Consider the following 21071-nt stretch of genomic DNA (forward strand, 5'->3'; position numbering starts at 1 on the left):
ATATATATTTATATATTTTTTATATGTTTTTATCGTATACATTTGCTATTGAATGTTAAAGATAAGGGGGCGCCATAAAGATCTGATATTGTTTATTGTTGTATCGATTTGGAGGTGTGGGGAACACCTCACTGGTATCTAGCCCTGAAGGCAGTCACCTAGGTTGTGCAATGTAGAAGGAACCAAGTATTGTTTAACCACTTCTGCTTTAAAGAGCCGCCTACACAGTAATAGCGCCAGTTACTTTGTGGGGTGAACTAAATTTATATTAACATAGCCTACTGTATCAATGAGCACCAATGACGTCACTGGGACTAGTCATGACGGGCATTTCAAGAGAGTTGGGGGCCTGTGTGTAGTTTCCATCTGACCCCCTTCCCTTCCAGCCGGCAGCGTAGGGTGTATGAGCGGTGAGCGCTAGTAGACTCTACGACAACCATTTTTCTAGTGATCTCCCAATTGTGCATGTGTAAAACACTGGGAAAATGGCAGTCGTGATTTTTTAGCACTGCCACTGTCGGAGAGGGAAGTACTGAGTGCAGCATGTTCGATGTGGGCCTCCCTGGCCCGTGTGCACTCCCTCCTCAAATTGTAGATACACCTCTGAGTCGTAACCAATATTCAAAAGACACTGATTCTAAAGGCCCATATACACAAGCCGATTTTGAGCTCAAAGTAGCTCACCTTTGGTGTTTTGAGCTTCACCCTCCCCATGAACATCGCTGGCACAGGGAAAATAACTCAGTGTGTATGTACTGAGCTATTTTCCTGCCAGCGATGTTCACGATCATCACTGTGCATACACGCTGGGCAAAAAACAGGCAGTGTGTATGCACCTGTAGAGAATAGATTGGCTGCACTCTTATGAATGTAGATTAGCCCACAAAATGGCTCCTCTAAGTGTAGGCAACAGGTGCTCACTAAGGGGGATATTTATCAAACCTTGAGAAAGAAAAAGTGGAGATGTTGCTTATAGACATCAATTAGCTTCTATCTGTCATTTTATAGACTGAATAAAATAAATGATATCTCTCGAAGGTTTGATATATTTTAACCTAAGCCATTAGTAGGGTTTAGCCTACACAAATTGTAGCTTGGAATCTGCTGTTACACAACTAGATGTAAAACCCAACATGTAAACTCTCCATAAGCCTTTGCAAAACAATTTTTTTTGGAAACAAATTGAGATATTTTACAAATGAAACCATGAAGTTGTATGAAACGTTCACATTTTTAGATTATTTGCATGATAGGATGTTACTGTACCTATGTAAAGAGAGGAATCTTTCCGTCGCACATGGTCATCTATGTACGATACTCCGAGTGGTTGCACAGGAGTAGCACCAATTCCCAGTAGAACCTGTGCTCCAATAAGAAGCAGGTACATCATGTTGGTAGTAGCAGTATTCCTGCATATAATATCTGGATCAGGAATGTCTTCATTGGAGGTATTGTTAACTACGCAAAAGTCTCTTCCTTCTGCTCCCCATCGAATCTCACCAGATTCATATTCATATTGGTGTGTCAGAAATTCAGGCAGGGCTGAAAGAAAGGCCCCCAAGGCCATTACTATGCCTCCACATCCAATTAAGCGAGGCCTGTGTCCACGGGCTCCAAAGTAACTCACAAACAGAATAAGAGCCAAGTTCCCGATCTCAAAGCTACTGGCGATCACTCCTACATCAGCACTCTGCAGGTTAAACCTTCGTTCCAAGGTTGTCAGCACACTGACCTACAAAGACAGCAATGTGTTAGTATGTATGCTTGTTGCTACACAGACACATGACCTAACCCATCTGTCTAGGTAATAATGTGACAAGCTTTAGCTGTCATTTGCAGATGTCTACAACACAGAAAAAAAAGACAACTTTCACTTCTGTGCTAGAAATACAAAGCATCAGGTAATTTGACAAAACAGTTATGCTTTCAATTACAACAATATTTTTTTCAACTTTTATTGAGGTCACTGTAATGATTCTCAACTCATGAACTCTAATAAATAATATACAGTATAATATTCTTCCTTGTAGATCATAAGGGTTTATGAACTCACCTCAAAACTATTCCCACTTTACATTCAGACTGACTCAAAATTTCACAGTAATGATAAATAAACCTTAGTTCTTTATAATATTTGACCCAATTTTTTTTAAGAGTTATTTCCCAATACCTTGAAGATTGTAGTAATAAGTACAATCACACTGTCTAAAATGTAGCACCACAATACACTAAAGTGACAAATGATGGTGGACAAAATGTAACGTTGCTGAGATGTTACAGACATAGGGGAATATGCATCAACGCAAGGAGAGTGATAAAGTGCAGAAAGATAAACTACCAACCAATCAGCTCATATCTGTCATTTTTCAAACACACTGTAACATGACAGGTAGGAGCTGATTGGCTGGTACTTAATCTCTCTTCGCTTTATCTCTCTCCAAGGTCTAAATGTAATGGCCTGTGAGCTGCCGAAGGTGCGGGACTTTGTGCGAGTGTGCCCATATTTTTAAAGCAGCAATCATTTAGAAGGCAAAACCAGGTTGGTTTTGCCTTGTAAATAATTGCCGCTTTAAAAATATGGGCACACTCGCACAAAATCCCGCACCTTCGGCAGCTCACAGGCTATTAAATTTAGCCACAAATGCTGATTCATATGTCCCTTGACATTTTCTTTGAATTCAGTTTGAATTCTCCAAGATGAATACCCACATACTGGTTTGGAAACTCTGAACTGATTAAAAACTTAAAAAATGCAAACCAGTGCCAAATCTATTTGCACAAATGTACTTCTCAGAGACCTTTAAAATCCAAAATGCTGTACCTAAAGGTTATGCCCTATCTCAGGTTACCAAACAGGCAGACCATTGGTAACATGAAGCCTCCTAGTGACGCGCAGTATACTGCATTTGGCAATAGGGTGGTGGCACAGTGGTAAAATGGATATAGTGGGAGGTAATGTATTGACAGGTGAGAGATTATATAAATGCATAACCTTTGAAATAAAAAACTGGAGAAAAAAAAAGCAGGAGCATATAGAAAGACTACAAAGGGTTAAATCAACATTGCTCTTAATAACAAAGATATAACAGTGGAGGTGTCATCTAGATACAATGATATACAGGTGCTTTACATGCCTAATTAAAAAAATTACTAACAAGATCCCTGGCATAAATACCAGTGGGTTTTTTTCACTAATGCACATCAGATTCCGAACCTCAACTGATTCTAGGCTATTTACTAGCTCTAAAAGATAAAAGGCCTCCATTATGTAACATATTGTACAGTATTGCATATGACAAATATGGTGCAAAATGCAGTAACGAGTTGCAACAATCTGCAATTAATTGTCATCAGTTGAACGTTTCCTAAAATCCTTAAAGAAGCTGAGATGCAATTACAGTACACAGTATTCTCATATAGAATTGATTTGATGCATAATCAATACATTTTCATGATGGTGTGAGCCATTCAGATACTATCCTTGAACCACTGGGACCCAAGACTGCATCTCTGAGGGGAATTCAATTGTTAATTTCAGCTGCCGCCCATTACTTACAGTATCTGCAGCCTCCTGAGGTGTAAGCAGAAAACCGAACAAACTCTGCCTTTTGCGCATCGTGCCTGGCTTTTGAGTGCATTCACCGTAACTTTAGATGTCACGGGAGAAGCTGCAAATCCCCTGCATTGTGGGTGCAAGAACCGCAATAGTGATGGGTGCCCAAAACCAATTGAATAGATCCTGGTTGCTTTACATGGGAGCTGTGGCCACGATAAAACAACTGAATTCCCGCTCTTAGTCACAGTGACCAATGACTGACAGTGCCTTTGGATCCACAGCAGCAACTTACTGTACTACTCTATCAATTAACCTTTTATGACCTGTGCTCAGCATGTTTTCTTGTCCTTTACTTTCCTAGACAGCGTGTTTGCAGTGGAGTGTGCAGTTGCATTGTCTGTGCAGTACTGTTTTTTGCTGGAGCTCTGAAAATGTCCATAGCCTGTGGATCACTTAGCAGCCTGTCTGTAGTGTATGCATCTTTTGAACCTTGTATTTTACGGTCTCTAATAAGTACATCATCTAGTGTTCCATGCAATGTGTTTTTTAGGGTGTAGTATGGTATGCCGGCGGCCAGGCTCCCGGAGACCAGCATACCGGCGTCAGGAGCCCGACCGCCGGCATATCAACAGCGTGGCGAGCGCAAATGAGCCCCTTGCGGGCTCGCTACGCGCGCCCGCTATTTTATTCTTCCTCCAGGGGGGTCGTGGACCCCCACGAGGGAGAAAAAGTGTCGGTATGCCGGCTGTCGGGATTCCGGCACCGGTATACTGTGCGCCGGGATCCCGACAGTCGGCATACTGAAGACCACCCATTTTTTATACCATGCGTATTTTTCTGCAGTTACAGTACTTAAACAAAGCGCAGCATATAAATCCACATAATGGGTCTATTTCAGACTTACTGCAGTTGTGAATCCAGCTACAGGGTGCAATTTTGCACCTTGGCAAAACCATGTTGTGCTGCAGGCAGAGACAAATACAGGATTCATGGAGAGGGGATTTCCAAATGCTTGATCTTAGAGCCATTGTTGCCGCCTTCGGGATGACGGCTGTCGTTGTTCCGGCGCCGGTCTCCTGAGGGGTGTCGGGATTCCAGAATCATTCACATGACCGCTGGCAACCCGACCGACAGGATGCCAAATGCATCCCGGTAACACTGCTATTTCAGAAGCAGTGATAGGGATAGCGGGCACAGTCGCTTTTTGGAGCAGCTACTCCAGCATTGCTTTGGTAAATAAGTATTCACCGTGACAACTCACTGCGAGTTGGAGCCGATGTATGAAGCAGTGAAAAGAGTTGAGAAGTAGGCAAGTGGAGAAGTTGTCCATGGCAACCAATCAGCTGCTACCTATAATTTTATAGAATGCATTCATAACTGTTACCTCAAAGCTGATTGTTTGCTATGAGCAACTTCTCCACTTGCTCATTTGTCCACTCTTTTCACTGATTCATACATCTCCCCCTCAATGCCTTGATGATGAATTGGCCCCTTAGAGCTGAGAAGCCAAAGCATCTTACTGTTAGAGATTTGCACTGGACCATTTTTGCTGGATATGGATTTGGCTCTGATTTGTTGTCCGGTTTTGTTTTTTGAATTTGCCAAATCCCAGTGACTGGTTTTGGATTTTGACTTTTTTCATACATTTACAAAAAAGCTAAAATCACATAATGTAGGCCTTTTTTGTTCCTAGAGTATTATTAACCTAAATAACTTTAATTTCCAATCATTTCCATTAAATTTTGACCACCTCACAGCTCACAATGGCCCTCATTCCGAGTTGTTCGCTCGTTATTTTTCTTCGAATCGGTGCGATTTTCCGCTAACTGCGCATGCGCAATGTTCGCACTGCGGCTGCGCCAAGTAAATTTGCTAAGAAGTTTGGTATTTTACTCACGGCTTTACAACGTTTTTTCTTCGTTCTGCTGATCGTTGTGTGATTGACAGGAAGTGGGTGTTTCTGGGCGGAAACTGGCCGTTTTATGGGAGTGTGTGAAAAAACGCTGCCGTTTCTGGGAAAAATGCGGGAGTGGCTGGAGAAACGGCGGAGTGTCTGGGCGAACGCTGGGTGTGTTTATGACGTCAAACCAGGAACGACAAGCACTGAACTGATCGCACTGGAAGAGTAAGTCTCGAGCTACTCAGAAACTGCAAAGTAAAATCTTTTCGCAATATTGCGAATACTTCGTTCGCAATTCAGCTAAGCTAAGATTCACTCCCAGAGGGCGGCGGCTTAGTGTGTGCACTGCTGCGAAAAGCGGCTAGCGAGCGAACAACTCGGAATGAGGGCCAATATTCTTTTCACCAATAATGGCCAAAGGATGCAGTAAGCTGGCTGGTTAGTAAGTAACATAGTAACATAGTATCTGAGGTTGAAAAAATAAGATTTTACTCACCGGTAAATCTATTTCTCGTAGTCCGTAGTGGATGCTGGGGACTCCGTAAGGACCATGGGGAATAGACGGGCTCCGCAGGAGACTGGGCACTCTAAGAAAGAATTAGTACTACTGGTGTGCACTGGCTCCTCCCTCTATGCCCCTCCTCCAGACCTCAGTTAAGGAAACTGTGCCCGGAAGAGCTGACATTACAAGGAAAGGATTTTGGAATCCAGGGTAAGACTCATACCAGCCACACCAATCACACCGTATAACTCGTGATAACTTACCCAGTTAACAGTATGAACAATAACAGAGCATCAGACAACCTGATGCAAACATAACATAACCCTTAGTTAAGCAATAACTATATACAAGTATTGCAGAAGAAGTCCGCACTTGGGACGGGCGCCCAGCATCCACTACGGACTACGAGAAATAGATTTACCGGTGAGTAAAATCTTATTTTCTCTAACGTCCTAGTGGATGCTGGGGACTCCGTAAGGACCATGGGGATTATACCAAAGCTCCCAAACGGGCGGGAGAGTGCGGATGACTCTGCAGCACCGAATGGGTAAACACAAGGTCCTCCTCAGCCAGGGTATCAAACTTATAGAACTTTGCAAAGGTGTTTGAACCCGATCAAGTAGCTGCTCGGCAAAGTTGTAATGCCGAGACCCCTCGGGCAGCCGCCCAAGAAGAGCCCACTTTCCTTGTGGAATGGGCTTTCACTGATTTTGGATGCGGCAAACCAGCCGCAGAATGAGCCTGCTGAACCGTGTTACAGATCCAGCGAGCAATAGTCTGCTTTGAAGCAGGAGTACCCAGCTTGTTGGATGCATACAGGATAAACAGCGAGTCAGTTTTCCTGACTCCAGCCGTCCTGGCTACATAAATCTTCAAAGCCCTGACTACATCAAGCAACTTGGAGTCCTCCAAGTCACGACTAGCCGCAGGCACCACAATAGGTTGGTTCAAATGAAAAGATGACACCACCTTCGGCAGAAATTGCGGACGAGTCCGTAATTCTGCCCTGTCCATATAGAAAACCAGATAGGGGCTTTTACATGACAAAGCCGCCAATTCTGACACACGCCTAGCCGAAGCTAAGGCCAATAGCATGACCACTTTCCACGTGAGATACTTTAGCTCCACGGTCTTAAGTGGCTCAAACCAGTGAGATTTCAGGAAACCCAACACCACGTTAAGATCCCAAGGTGCCACTGGTGGCACAAAAGGGGGCTGAATATGCAGCACTCCCTTTACAAACGTCTGAACTTCAGGAAGCGAAGCCAGTTCCTTTTGAAAGAAAATGGATAGGGCCGAAATCTGGACCTTTATGGACCCTAATTTTAAGCCCATAGTCACTCCGGACTGTAGGAAGTGCAGGCACCGGCCCAGCTGGAATTCCTCTGTAGGGGCCTTCCTGGCCTCACACCAAGCAACATATTTTCGCCATATACGGTGATAATGTTTTGCTGTCGCGTCCTTCCTAGCCTTTATCAGCGTAGGAATAACTTCATCCGGAATGCCTTTCTCCGCTAGGATCCGGCGTTCAACCGCCATGCCGTCAAACGCAGCCGCGGTAAGTCTTAGAACAGACAGGGCCCCTGTTGCAATAGGTCTTGTCTGAGAGGCAGAGGCCATGGGTCGTCTGTGAGCATTTCTTGCAGTTACGGGTACCAAGTCCTTCTTGGCCAATCCGGAACAATGAGTATTGTTCTCACTCCTCTTTTTCTTACGATTCTCAGCACCTTGGGTATGAGAGGAAGAGGAGGAAATACATAGACCGACTGGAACACCCACGGTGTCACTAGTGCGTCCACAGCTATCGCCTGAGTGTCCCTTGACCTGGCGCAATACCTTTTTAGGGTTTTCAGGGCGTTGTATATGGCCCTTAGTTCCAGGATATTTATGTGCAGACAAGCCTCCTGACTTGACCACAACCCTTGGAAGTTTCTTCCCTGAGTGACTGCCCCCCATCCTCGGAGGATCGCATCCGTGGTCACCAGGACCCAGTCCTGTATGCCGAACCTGCGGCCTTCGAGAAGGTGAGCACTCTGCAGCCACCACAGAAGATACACCCTGGCCCTGGGGGACAGAGTGATCAGCCGATGCATCTGAAGATGCGATCCGGACCACTTGTCCAACAGATCCCACTGAAAGATCCTCGCATGGAACCTGCCGAAGGGAATGGCTTCGTATGATGCCACCATCTTTCCCAGGACTCGCGTGCAGTGATGTACCGACACCTGTTTCGGTTTTAAGAGGTCTCTGACTAGAGTCACGAGCTCCTGAGCCTTCTCCGCCGGGAGAAACACCTTCTTCTGGTCTGTGTCCAGAATCATTCCCAGAAAGGAATCAGCTGCGACTTTGGGATATTCAGAATCCAGCCGTGCTGTTGCAACACTTCCTGAGAGTGTGCTACGCTGATCAGCAACTGCTCTCTGGACCTCGCCTTTATGAGGAGATCGTCCAAGTACGGGATAATTGTGACTCCTTGCTTTCTCAGGAGCACCATTATTTCCGCCATTACCTTGGTAAATATTCTCGGTGCCACGGAGAGCCCAAACGGCAACGTCTGGAATTGGTAATGACAGTCCTGTACCACAAATCTGAGGTACTCCTGATGAGGTGGATAAATGGGGACATGCAAGTAAGCATCCTTGATGTCCAGAGACACCATAAAATCCCCCTCTTCCAGGCTTGCAATGACCGCTCTGAGCGATTCCATTTTGAACTTGAATCTTTTCAGATAAATGTTCAGGGACTTTAAATTCAATATGGGTCTGACCGAACCGTCCGGTTTCAGTACCACAAACATTGTGGAATAGTATCCCCTTCCCTGTTGAAGGAGGGGAACCTTTACCACCACCTGCTGGAGATATAACTTGTGAATTGCCGCTAACACTACCTCCCTTTCCATGGGGGAAGCTGGCAGGGCCGATTTGAGGTAACGGTGAGGGGGCATCACTTCGAATTCCAGCTTGTATCCCTGAGACACAATCTGTATAGCCCAGGGATCCACCTGTGAGCGAACCCACTGGTGGCTGAAATTTCGGAGACGCGCCCCCACCGCTCCTGGCTCCACCTGTGGAGCCCCAGCGTCATGCGGTGGATTTAGTGGAAGCCGGGGAGGACTTCTGTTCCTGGGAACTAGCTGCATGGTGCAGCTTCTTTCCTCTACCCCTGCCTCTGGCAAGAAAGGATGCACCTCTGACTTTCTTGCTTCTTTGTGATCGAAAGGACTGCATTTGGTAATACGGTGCTTTCTTAGGCTGTGAGGGAATATATGGCAAAAAATTTGACTTCCCAGCCGTAGCTGTGGAAACTAGGTCCGAGAGACCGTCCTCAAACAATTCCTCACTTGTAAGGTAAAACCTCCATGTGCTTTTTGCAGTCGGCATCACCTGTCCATTGCCGAGTCCACAGGACCCTTCTGGCAGAAATTGACATTGCATTTATTCTAGAGCCCAGTAGGCAAATGTCCCTCTGGGCATCCCTCATATATAGGACAGCGTCTTTTATATGCCCCAGGGTCAGTAAAATAGTATCCTTGTCCAAAGTATCCATTTCCTCAGACAGATTATCTGTCCATGCTGCTACAGCACTACACATCCAGGCCGACGCAATTGCCGGCCTCAGTAGAGTACCTGAATGTGTATAAACAGACTTCAGGATACTTTCCTGCTTCCTATCCACAGGATCCTTTAGGGAGGCCGTATCCTGTGACGGCAGGGCCACCTTCTTAGATAAGCGTGTCAGAGCTTTGTCTACCCTAGGGGAGGATTCCCAGCGCATCCTGTCCGTTGGCGGGAAAGGGTACGCCATAAGTAACCTTTTGGAAATCAGCACTTTCCTATCGGGGGAATCCCACGCTTTTTCACATAACTCATTTAACTCATGTGAAGGGGGAAAAGTCACCTCTTGCTTTTTCTCCCCATACATATAAACCCTCTTGTCAGGGACAGGGTTTACCTCTGATATGTGCAATACATCCTTCATTGCTATAATCATATAGCGGATGGCTTTAGCCATTTTAGGCTGCAATTTTGCATCATCGTCATCGACACTGGAGTCAGAATTCGTGTCGATATCTGTGTCAACAGTTTGGGATAGTGGGCGCTTCTGAGACCCTGACGGCCTCTGTGCTGTAGGATCAGGCATGGGCTGAGACCCCGACTGTCCCAAGGTTTCAGCTTTATCCAACCTTTTATGCAAGGAGTTTACATTATCATTCAACACCTTCCACATATCCATCCAATCAGGTGTCGGCGCCGTCGGCGGAGACACGTCATTCATCTGCACCTGCTCACAAGCGTACCGACACACCACACACACAGGGGATGCTCTATATGAAGACAGGACCCCAACAAGGCCTTTTGGAGAGACAGAGAGAGAGTATGCCAGCACACACCCCAGCGCTATATGACCCAGGAATCACACAGTAACTTAGTGTTTACCCAGTAGCTGCTGTATATATGATTAATGCGCTAAATTTATGTGCCCCCCCTCTCTTTTTACCCTCTTTCTACCGTGAGTCTGCAGGGGAGAGCCTGGGGAGCTTCCTCTCAGCGGAGCTGTGGAGAGAAAATGGCGCTGGTGAGTGCTGAGGAAGAAGGCCCAGCCCCCTCAGCGGCTGGCTTCTGTCCCGCGATTTTGTGTAAAAATAATGGCGGGGGCTCATGCATATTACAGTACCCAGCTGTATATATGCTGCTTTTTTGCCAGGAGGTACTCAATTGCTGCCCAGGGCGCCCCCCCCTGCGCCCTGCACTCTACAGTGACCGGAGTGTGTGGGTTAGTGTGGGAGCAATGTCGCACAGCTGCAGTGCTGTGCGCTACCTCATATGAAGACAGGAGTCTTCTGCCGCCGATTTTGACGTCTTCTTGCTTCCACCCGCCGGCTTCTGTCTTCTGGCTCTGCGAGGGGGACGGCGGTGCGGCTCCGGGAACGGACGACCAAGGTTAAGTTCCTGTGTTCGATCCTTCTGGAGCTAATGGTGTCCAGTAGCCTAAGAAGCGCAACCTAGCCGCAGTTAGTAGGTTTGCTTCTCTCCCCTCAGTCCCACGTAGCAGAGAGTCTGTTGCCAGCAGAAGCTCTCTGAAAATAAAAAACCTAACTAAAATACTTTCTTATTAGCAAGCTCAGGAGAGCTCACTAAAATGCACCCAGCTCCTTCCGGGCACAGATTCTAACTGAGGTCTGGAGGAGGGGCATAGAGGGAGGAGCCAGTGCACACCAGTAGTACTAATTCTTTCTTAGAGTGCCCAGTCTCCTGCGGAGCCCGTCTATTCCCCATGGTCCTTACGGAGTCCCCAGCATCCACTAGGACGTTAGAGAAAAGACAATTGTCCATCGAGTTCAACCTATTTGTGGTCTCCTATGCATGATGATTTGACTAAAATTTCTGACTGATGCTGCTGTCAGCCATTGCATTTTATCCCTATTTATAGTAACTATAATGCATGACTATGCACCATACCCCTGGATATCCTTATCCATTAGGAATTTATCTAACCCATTCTTAAAGGTGTTGACAGATTCCGCCATTACAACTCCCTCAGGCAGGGAATTCCAAACACGTATTGTCCTTACCGTGAAAAAGCCTTTACGCCGTATTGTGCGGAATCTCCTCTCCTCTAACCTGAGCGAGTGTCCACGAGTCCTCTGTGTTGATCTAACCAAAAACAGGTCCCGCGCAAGCTCTGTGTATTGTCCCCTTATATATTTGTAGATGTTGATCATATCCCCTCTTAGTCTCCGCTTTTCCAATGTAAACATGCCTAGTCTTTCAAGCCTTTCCTTGTATTCCATCGTCTTCATGCCCTTAATTAGTTTGGTCACCCTCCTCTGAACCTTTTCTAGCTCCAGGATCCTTTTTGTAGTACGGTGCCCAGAATTGTACACAGTATTCAAGGTGTGGCCTCACTAGTGATTTATATAACGGGAGTATAATACTCTCGTCCCTAGCATCAATACCCCGTTTTATGCATGCTAATATCTTATTAGCCTTCTTTGCTGCAGTCCTACTTTGGGTACTACTGCTTAGTTTGCTATCTATGAGGACACCTAAGTCCTTTTCCAGTAAAGAATCACCTAATTATACCCCATTTAGTAAGTAGGTGTAATTTTTGTTCTTGTTACCACAGTGCATTACCTTACACTTGTCTGTGTTGAAGCGCATTCTCCATTTGGCTGCCCATGCTCCTAATTTAACTAAGTCGTTCTGAACAGACTCGGCATTCTCCTCTGTATTTATAGCCTTACACAATTTGGTATCATCTGCAAAAATAGACACCATGCTCTCTAGACCTTCTGTTAGGTCATTAATGAAAATATTGAACAATAGCGGTCCTAATACTGAGCCTTGCGGCACACCACTTAGCACTTCAGTCCAAGTTGAAAAAGTGACAGAGCAACAGCACAAACACAGAACAGTGCAAACAACAGCTCTGCATAGCTCGGTTCAAACTGCGTGGAATGACAGGGCTTTGAAAAAAAGGCACTAGGGTAAAGCGCACAGTACAAACAATAGATCTATATGTATATTTTGGTTTTCTTTTTTTTTAACTTGAAGTTGGGTTCAAACTGTGTCGATCACAGGGCTTACAGATGCATGTCAACAAAGCACACCAGAGTAAATCGTACCAAACTGTACAAAAAAAATATATATTTTGCTATTTTTCTCTTTTTTAACTTGCAGCTTGGTTCAAACTGTGTGAATCAGAGGTCTTATAGATGCACTTGAACAAAGCGCTCTAGGGTAAAGCGCATCAAACAGTACATTTTACAGCAGAATACAGCAGAGGATACAGCAGAGTGCCCCTATATACAGTCACTATAGAGCACAGCCACTACAGCAGAGTATAGCGCAGCATAAAGCAGCATGCAGTGTGCCCCCTATACACAGCCACTATAGAGCACAGGCACAGCCACTTGTAGACACAGCACAGCTAATACAGCAGAGTATAGTGCAGCAAACGGCAGTGTGCCTTAATATGAAATGGTACTGAGTCCTGGCCGTGGTGCCTTATATAGAATACAAGTCCTGCGAGAATCCAACGCCGGAAGGATGACGTTCGGACTCGATGTGGGATTCAAGTCTGGCGGGAACATGTACTCAGATTCCCGATGTTCAGAATGAGCTGGATTCCAAGGACAGCTCATCTCAACTTACTATATGTCAACTTTAAGTCACATGATAAAAATAAAGTGTCCAGTATTTGTGTGTTATATGTAAAAAACAGGCAGAATTTTTTATATCTGTAATTGCTAGTATTGTCACTGTAATGTGAGATACAGATGCCAGACTAGAGCCAGTTGGCAACTTCCTAAATTTGTAAATATGCTCGATGTACCCATTTTCTTGTTAATCCTTTGCCTGACTTTGATTTCCGAACATACTGTATAGACAATTATTTCACTTATATTTACAACTGAATCCTTTGGTTTTGTAGATAACTGAAATTGTAACAAAATGAAGGTAACCTGATAAGACATCACAAAGCCTGACTGGGCATAAATAGGACAGGTTACAATCCTATAAGCAGAGAACATACATTCCCTCTACACTTTCATTATTAATATACTGAACCTAGCTGCCATGTTGGATACATCACAGTCTTACATGGGGGCCATCTGTAGACAGCAATAGAACATGGACCAAAGATAAAACATTATTAGCAATTTTATAAAAAATCCTTAACAGTACAAAAAAAACCAAAAACATGCACTATAAAATAAAAATAAATATAGAACTTATATAATTTGATAGCGAAAATTCTTAATTTGTATAATACAGGTTGAGTATCCCATATCCAAATATTCCGAAATACGGAATATTCCGAAATATGGATTTTTTTGAGTGAGAGTAAAATAGTGAAACCTTTGTTTTCTGATGGCTCAATGTACACAAACTTTGTCTAATACAAAGTTATTAAATATATTGTATTAAATGACCTTCAGGCTGTGTGTATAAGGTGTATATGAAACATAAATGAATTGTGTGCTTAGACTTGGGTCCCATCACCATGGTATCTCATTATGGTATGTAATTATTCCAAAATACGGAAAAATCCAATATCCAAAATACCTCTGGTCCCAAGCATTTTGGATAAGGGATACTCAACCTGTATTTACTTTTCCCTTTTTCGCTTCTTATGATATTCTTATTGTTTAATATTTTTATTAGTCTGCTTTTTTTTTCCCTACAAACTGCAGATTATTACTTTAATTAAAAGCTCTCCATAAATTAAAATAAAAAGGTGGAACATCAAAACAAAACACTAATATAATCATAGGCGTAATTTGTTATTGCTGTTTCCTTACAACACAGTAATTCTCTTTAAATGGCAGTCATTAAATGCACACAGTGGTAACATGCATTGAGAGGGCTGAACTATTATATCCTCTCAGTGGTATTACTGTTTCCTATGAATTAATAAGCTACAGTCAATTTATGTAGAAACGTAAGAACCACTTGGCCCATCCAGTCTGCCAATGGTGTCCGGTGTCTAAGTCGACAAAACTTAGTTCGACAACTTTTGGTCGACAGTAACTAGGTCGACATGGTCTCTAGGTTGACATGTTCTAGGTCGACAGATCAAAAGGTCGACATGAGGTGTTTTTTTTAAACTTTTTTCATACTTTACGATTGGGAACGATAACTTTGCCCGAAGCATGGCGAGTGAAGCGAGCCATGCGAGGGGACGCGGTGCCTTAATTCGGGATGCCGGTCACTGTACGGCGAAAGCGACACTAAAAAAGATGAAAAAGCTCATGTTAACCTTTTGACCTAGTTACTGTCGACCTTCAATGCCACACCCTCTGCACATATACACACACACACACAGTAGGGGTTATTTTTGTTGGGAACCACTTAGCCTACTATTCCAGTATATTTGTGAAATGATGGAGGAAACCAGAGTACCTGGAGGAAACTTACGCAAGTACAGGGAGAATATACAAACTCCACAAAGTTAGAGCTGTGGTAGGAATTGAACCCATGACCTGAGTGCTGTGAGGTAGTAATGCTAACCATTACACCATCCAGGGGTTAAAGTGAGCCGGAACGGTGCGGAACTGCGTTCCGTCAGTTCCACTTGGAGACGGAACGCAGTTTCGCCTCCCCCGGCTCACCTAACCCGATGTCCCGGCGCTGCAGGGAGATGCCGGGCGGCCGCTGTTATCAGCGGCGCCCGGCTCTTCCCGCACAGAGGCAGCCGGAGGCAGGAGCTCAGTACTGAGCTCCTGCCTCCGGCTCTGTCAGTACGCGCTATGGGAGAGACGTCATGACGCCTCTCCCATAGTGCCGAGGAGCGGGCGCCAAGAGAGGACTGCGGCGGGAGCGGGGCTTGGTAAGTATGGTGCCTCTCTCCCACCCCCCCTCCCATATGTGCACTAATAGCGGCGCTGTTATTGGGGGGTCTTTACTACTGGGGGCAAACTACTGGGGGGCTATACTACAGAGGGGCCAAACTACTGGGGGGCTATACTACAGAGGGGCAAACTACTGGGGGGCTATACTACAGAGGGGCCAAACTACTGGGGGGCTATGCTACAGAGGGGCAAACTACTGGGGGGGCTATACTACAGAGGGGAAAACTACTGGGGGGCTATACTACAGAGGGGGAAACTACTGGGGGCTATACTACAGAGGGGCAAACTACTGGGGGGCTATACTACAGAGGGGCAAACGACTGGGGGGCTATACTACAGAGGCAAACTACTGGGGGCTTTACTACTGGGGCAAACTACTGGGGGGCTATACTACAGAGGGGCAAACTACTGGGGGCTATACTACAGAGGGGCAAACTACTGGGGGGCTATACTACAGAGGGGTAAACTACTGGGGGGCTATACTACAGAGGGGAAAACTACTGGGGGGCTATACTACAGAGGGGCAAACGACTGGGGGGCTATACTACAGAGGCAAACTACTGGGGGCTTTACTACTGGGGCAAACTACAGAGGGGCAAACTACTGGGGGGCTTTAATACTGGGGACAAACTACAAAGGGGCAAACTACTGGGGGGCTTTACTACTGGGGGCATTAGTACAAGGGGGCAAACTACAGGGGGGCTGGGGCAAACTACTGGGGGCATTACTAACGGGGCTAAACTACATGGGGCAAAACTACTGGGGCCATTACCACTGGGAGGCTAAACTAAAGGGGGGGGTGAGTAAATTACTGGGGTCATAACTGCAGGGGCATTACCAGTGGGGGCATGACTACTGGGGCTAAACTACAGGGGGCTAAACGACTGGGGGCATTACTACAGGCAACATTACTACTGGGGGCAATACTACACAGGGGCATTACCATTAAGGGCATTACTGATGGGATGCACTGCTAATGAGGGCATTGTAAAGGGGACACTTCATAAGGGGCACCACTCTTGGGGACATAAGGGGCACTACTATTGCGGGTATTGCATAAGAGGCACTACTATTGCGGGTATTGCATAAGGGGCACTACTACTGTGGGCATAGTATATGGGGTGCTACTGCTGTGGGCATTACTGTATGGGCTGACAAAGAAGCTGAGCTCCTGGTACACCCTCCGTCGCTCCGCCCCTACCATCGCCGCCGCACTGGGAGCCCTGGTTCCAGACTCCCAGCTGCAGCGGATCTGGGACCAAGCTGGCTTTATAATCCCTGCCGCTGCATCAAGCTCCTGTGACTGTGGCGCTACTAGTTCAAATCTGTCGCTGATTGGCTGCCGGTCTGCAGCAGTTTTATTAGCACCGTGGTCACAGGAGCTCGATGCGGCGGCAGGGATAATAAAGCCAGCCTGGTTCCTGATCCACTGCAGCTGCCCTCAGCCTCCTCTGCCACCCCGCCCTCGGACCTCTGCATGCCCACAGCCTCCTCCTCCGCACTATCTCCGAGGCCCACAGCCTTCTCCACTCCACGCCTACCACAGCCTACTCATCCACAGCACCGCAGACCACCGCCGCTGCTAAACAGGTAATCTTACCCTGCTGCCTGTCTCTCTCTCTAGTGCCTACTGTATGCCCCTGCTGTCACTCTCCATGTCCCTGCTGTCATTTTCCATGTCCCTGCTGTCACTCTCCCTGTCACTCTGTCACTCTATAATGTGAATTTCGGCTCATTCTGTATTCTATAATGTGAATGGCGGCTCACACCGTGTGCTATAATGTGAATTTTGGCGCATACCGTGTGCTATAATGTGAATTTCGGCTCATACTGTGTGCTATAATGTGAATTTCGGCTCATACTGTGTGCTATAATGTGAATTTCGGCTCATACCGTGTGCTGTAATGTGAATTTCGGCTCATACCGTATGCTATAATGTGAATTTCGGCTTATACTGTGTGGTGTAATGTGAATTTGGCTCATACTGTGTGCTGTAATGTGAATTTCGGCTCATACCGTGTGCTATAATGTGTATTTCGGCTTATACTGTGTGGTGTAATGTGAATTTGGCTCATACTGTGTGCTGTAATGTGAATTTCGGCTCATACCGTGTGCTATAATGTGTATTTCGGCTTATACTGTGTGGTGTAATGTGAATTTGGCTCATACTGTGTGGTGTAATGTGAATCTCGGCTCATACTGTGTGCTATAATGTGAAAGGGGTCCTGTTATTGTGGTGTATAAGGGGTATATGGTGTGGTAAACTACACTAAAGGGCACACCCCCTTTTGCGTGGCCATGCCCCCTTTTCAGGAACGCGCACGCCATCGGCGCGCACATAATTACAACCTTCACTTTTCCATACCCCCACTTCAAAATTTACACTTGGGTGCTACTACTGTGGGCATTATTACTATTGTGTGACCACGCCCCTTTCTTTTTGAGACCACACCCATTTTTGCCTACGGCGCGCGCAATACCTTTATTACTTGGGCGCCGTGGGGAGGGGGGTGAGTTCCACCACCTCTCTAGGACCACTTTAAGCACTGACACCATCCTTACTGCCAAGATTAGAACATGTTAGAAATGTTGAAACAAATGAGCCATCAACACTTTTTATTTTTGGTATAATAGAAAAAAATCTCCAAATTTATATAGTGATACACACAGCAGATATATTCTAAGCCTCGGAGAGTGATAAAGTAGAGAGAGATAAAGTACCAGTAAATCAGCTCCTAACAGTCGTTTTTCAAACACAGCCTGTAACATGGCAGTTAGGAGCTGATTGGCTGGTTCTTTATCTATCTCCACTTTATCTCTCTTCGGGGCTTGGTACATCTTATTTCCAATTTCAACATTCAAGATGCTGACATTGAGAACGGGGACATTGTTGGGTCAAACCTGGCATGCAGGGACACTGGTAGGTCTAACCCAGCATCCCCACATGCTAACAATTAAATTGAAAGCAATTTTAGCAGTGTCGGCTTCACAACTGTAATCATGGTGCTTCACCTTCATGTTTAAAGTTGTGAAGCAGACACTGTTAAAATGTTTTCAATTGCAATGTCGATACTGCATACTGAACCCATTGATGTACTGTATTGAGACTAGGGAGGCCAATCACCATTTTTTCAATCCTGGGAATGGGGATTGAAAATTGATCAATAACTAGATTCCCGGGATTGTTTTCTTTTCAAAGTGCTGCCCCCCCCTGCCCTGCCCAGCACAGATAACTCACCCCAGTCTGGACGGGAGGAATGGTGGGTCACTTGCTGCAAGGAGAGGAGGTGAGATTCAGGGCAGTGCAGAGTGGCGGTGAGGTCCAGCTGACGAGCAAGGGGCGGCTGGCTGCACAGCGTGACCTCTGACTTCACGTTACGCTGCACAGTGCGCACAGCCAGGGGCAGGGGGATCCTGGCGGCTTCTGAGCCTCCTGAGGATGCTCTACGCTGCCCAGCATACTAAAAAGTAAGTTGGTGGCCAATACCAAAATCCCTGAGATTGGAAGCTTCAATTTTAGGCTGGGATCCCGGAATCCTGGGATTGACCACCATAATTGAGATAGTAAAAAAAGTCTAAATTGTTTGTTTTCCACACAAAGTTTTATTTTATTTTCAAATATATTATTAGCCTTTTTGTATAAGATTAATCTATCCCTAATCTGCTCTGCTGTAGTCTTACTAGGGTGTAGTACTGCTGACCAGCGGTCAGGAGACCGCCGGTCAGCTTACCGACGTCGGTATCCCGGCAGCATACCGACGCCGGGATCCCTGCGAGAAGGGGCGAGTGCAGCAAGCCCCTTGCGGGCTCGCTACGCTCGCCACGCTGCAGTCGCCACGGGTTCTATTCCCACTCTATGGGTGTCGTGGACACCCACGAGTGGAAATAGTCCCTGTTGGTCGGCATGCCGACCATCGGGATAGTGACCCGTCGGGCTGGTGGAGGAGGTCATGTGACTGTCGGTCAGCTGACCGGCGGTCACATGAATACCACCCGTCTTACTATACAACTGTAGAACAGGATGCAATTTCTATGAACTGAAATTATGCCTGACAAAAAAAAAATCCCTTGTATTTCTAGACACAGCTTCAGGACCAACAACAGTTGCTTGTGCAATACCAGAATGTGCAGCTTATAAAATATCAAGAGGATGTAAACGATGATAGGTCGGAAATCTAGTCATTACAGCAGATAAAAAGGGGATATGTGAATTCAGTAGGGCGTTGAAACCTCAGCATAAATCTCCTGCCACACTTGTTTATTTGCTGGCATTACACTGAAAATGATTGCATGCTCCCGCTGTTCACATTATTCATTGTTACGTTACACTGGGGAGGACTGCACACAGCACACTGTACAGGGGGGGGGGGGGGGGGGGGAAAGGTTTTTCACAAATGCTCACATAGGGACAGCTGCATGGGATGTGCTGAGTTGTGGGCACTTCACCGGCACAACAGCATGAAGGGCACAGAAGTCTTCACGCTGCAGAGAAGGCAGTGATGCTGGCAGGGCAGCAAGTGGAAAAGCAGCACAATTTACAGAAATAAACAAGATACAGATGTAGCAAAACATCCACCAGACAACATCAGATCAGTCACTGAAGTCTGAACACCCTCTCAGGTCCACACTGATAATCAGTAATATGACATGCTACTTGCTATATAAACCTTTGTCCGTCATTTCTAATGATGAATTCACTTCATTGTTTTTTATTTCTTTCCCCGAAAAGTCACCAACCCGAGTCTACAGACAATGGGGGTCATTCTGACCTGATTGCATGCTGCAGTTTATCGCAGCGGTGCGATCGGGTCAGAACTGCGCATGCGCCAGCGCCGCAGAGCGCCGGCGCATGGCAGACGGCCGAAGGCCGACGCTGCGGTACGATCGCCTCTGCCTGATTGACAGGCAGAGGCGGTCGCTGGGCGGGGGGGATGAAACGGCGGCGTTTGGCAGCCGTTTCATGGGCGCAGTCCGGCCAACACAGGCGTGGCCGGACCGTGCGGGGGGGGGGGGCGGGCCGCAGCGGCTGCGTGACGTCGCACACTAAAACTGCGCTGGCCGGGAGCTACTCCTAAAGAGCAAAAGCATCACCGCTGTGCGATGCTTTTGCACTTCTGTGGGGGGGCCGGCACTGACATGCGGGGCGGGATAGCCCTGTGCTGGGCGTCCTCCCGCATGTCTATGGACATGATCGTAGGTAGCCCTGCAAAATCAGTTTACTGAGCAATTCATATTTGTGTACTTCATTGCTGCACTACTGTATAATATATCACATTCTGTACAGCCTCAGCATCTGAGTCATACAGCTAGTTCTAAGCCTCACAACAGTGTCCCTGTTCGGTATTTATCTGGCCTGTAATTTATAACTCTCCATAGACTACTGTATGATACTTTTAATTAAAAGGACAACCATAAAAAGGGGTTGGGTACCATATCCCGGCGCTCAGCCAGTCAGCAGTCACTGGGCGGTATGTACTAATGTACATCGCCGCCCATCGCCGCACTGCGCCACGATGCTGATCGCATATGTACTAACATATGCGATCAGCATTGCGGAGGACAGCTCTTCCGATAAGAGCTGTCCTCCGCGATGCGCAGCGGCAGCCTGACTTCCGGGATTCGGCCCCAGGAGTCAGTCTGTGCATGCGCGGGGCGACGGGGGCGGCCGCAAGGGCATGCTGGGAGGGATCCGATCGGATCCCTCACACAGCGCCGCGGAGAGAAGCCCATAGGCTTCTATGGACTTTCGCCAGCTAAA

At 46.4% G+C, this 21071-nt stretch overlaps 1 protein-coding gene and 1 long non-coding RNA gene across 3 annotated transcripts in view; one reads left to right on the forward strand and one right to left on the reverse strand.

The window, feature by feature from the left end:
• SLCO3A1 (solute carrier organic anion transporter family member 3A1) overlaps window positions 1-21071 on the reverse strand; it is a 619509-nt gene that overhangs the window by 473919 nt on the left and 124519 nt on the right. The window contains exon 2 of the mRNA XM_063925735.1: window positions 1267-1732. Coding sequence (XP_063781805.1) covers window positions 1267-1732 — 466 coding nt within the window. The remainder of the gene's footprint in view (window positions 1-1266; window positions 1733-21071) is intronic.
• LOC134931894 (uncharacterized) overlaps window positions 1-21071 on the forward strand; it is a 155342-nt gene that overhangs the window by 114461 nt on the left and 19810 nt on the right. The window lies entirely within an intron of this gene.

This window comes from Pseudophryne corroboree, chromosome 6 (assembly GCF_028390025.1).
Source record: "Pseudophryne corroboree isolate aPseCor3 chromosome 6, aPseCor3.hap2, whole genome shotgun sequence".
Taxonomy (NCBI): Eukaryota; Metazoa; Chordata; class Amphibia; order Anura; family Myobatrachidae; genus Pseudophryne; species Pseudophryne corroboree.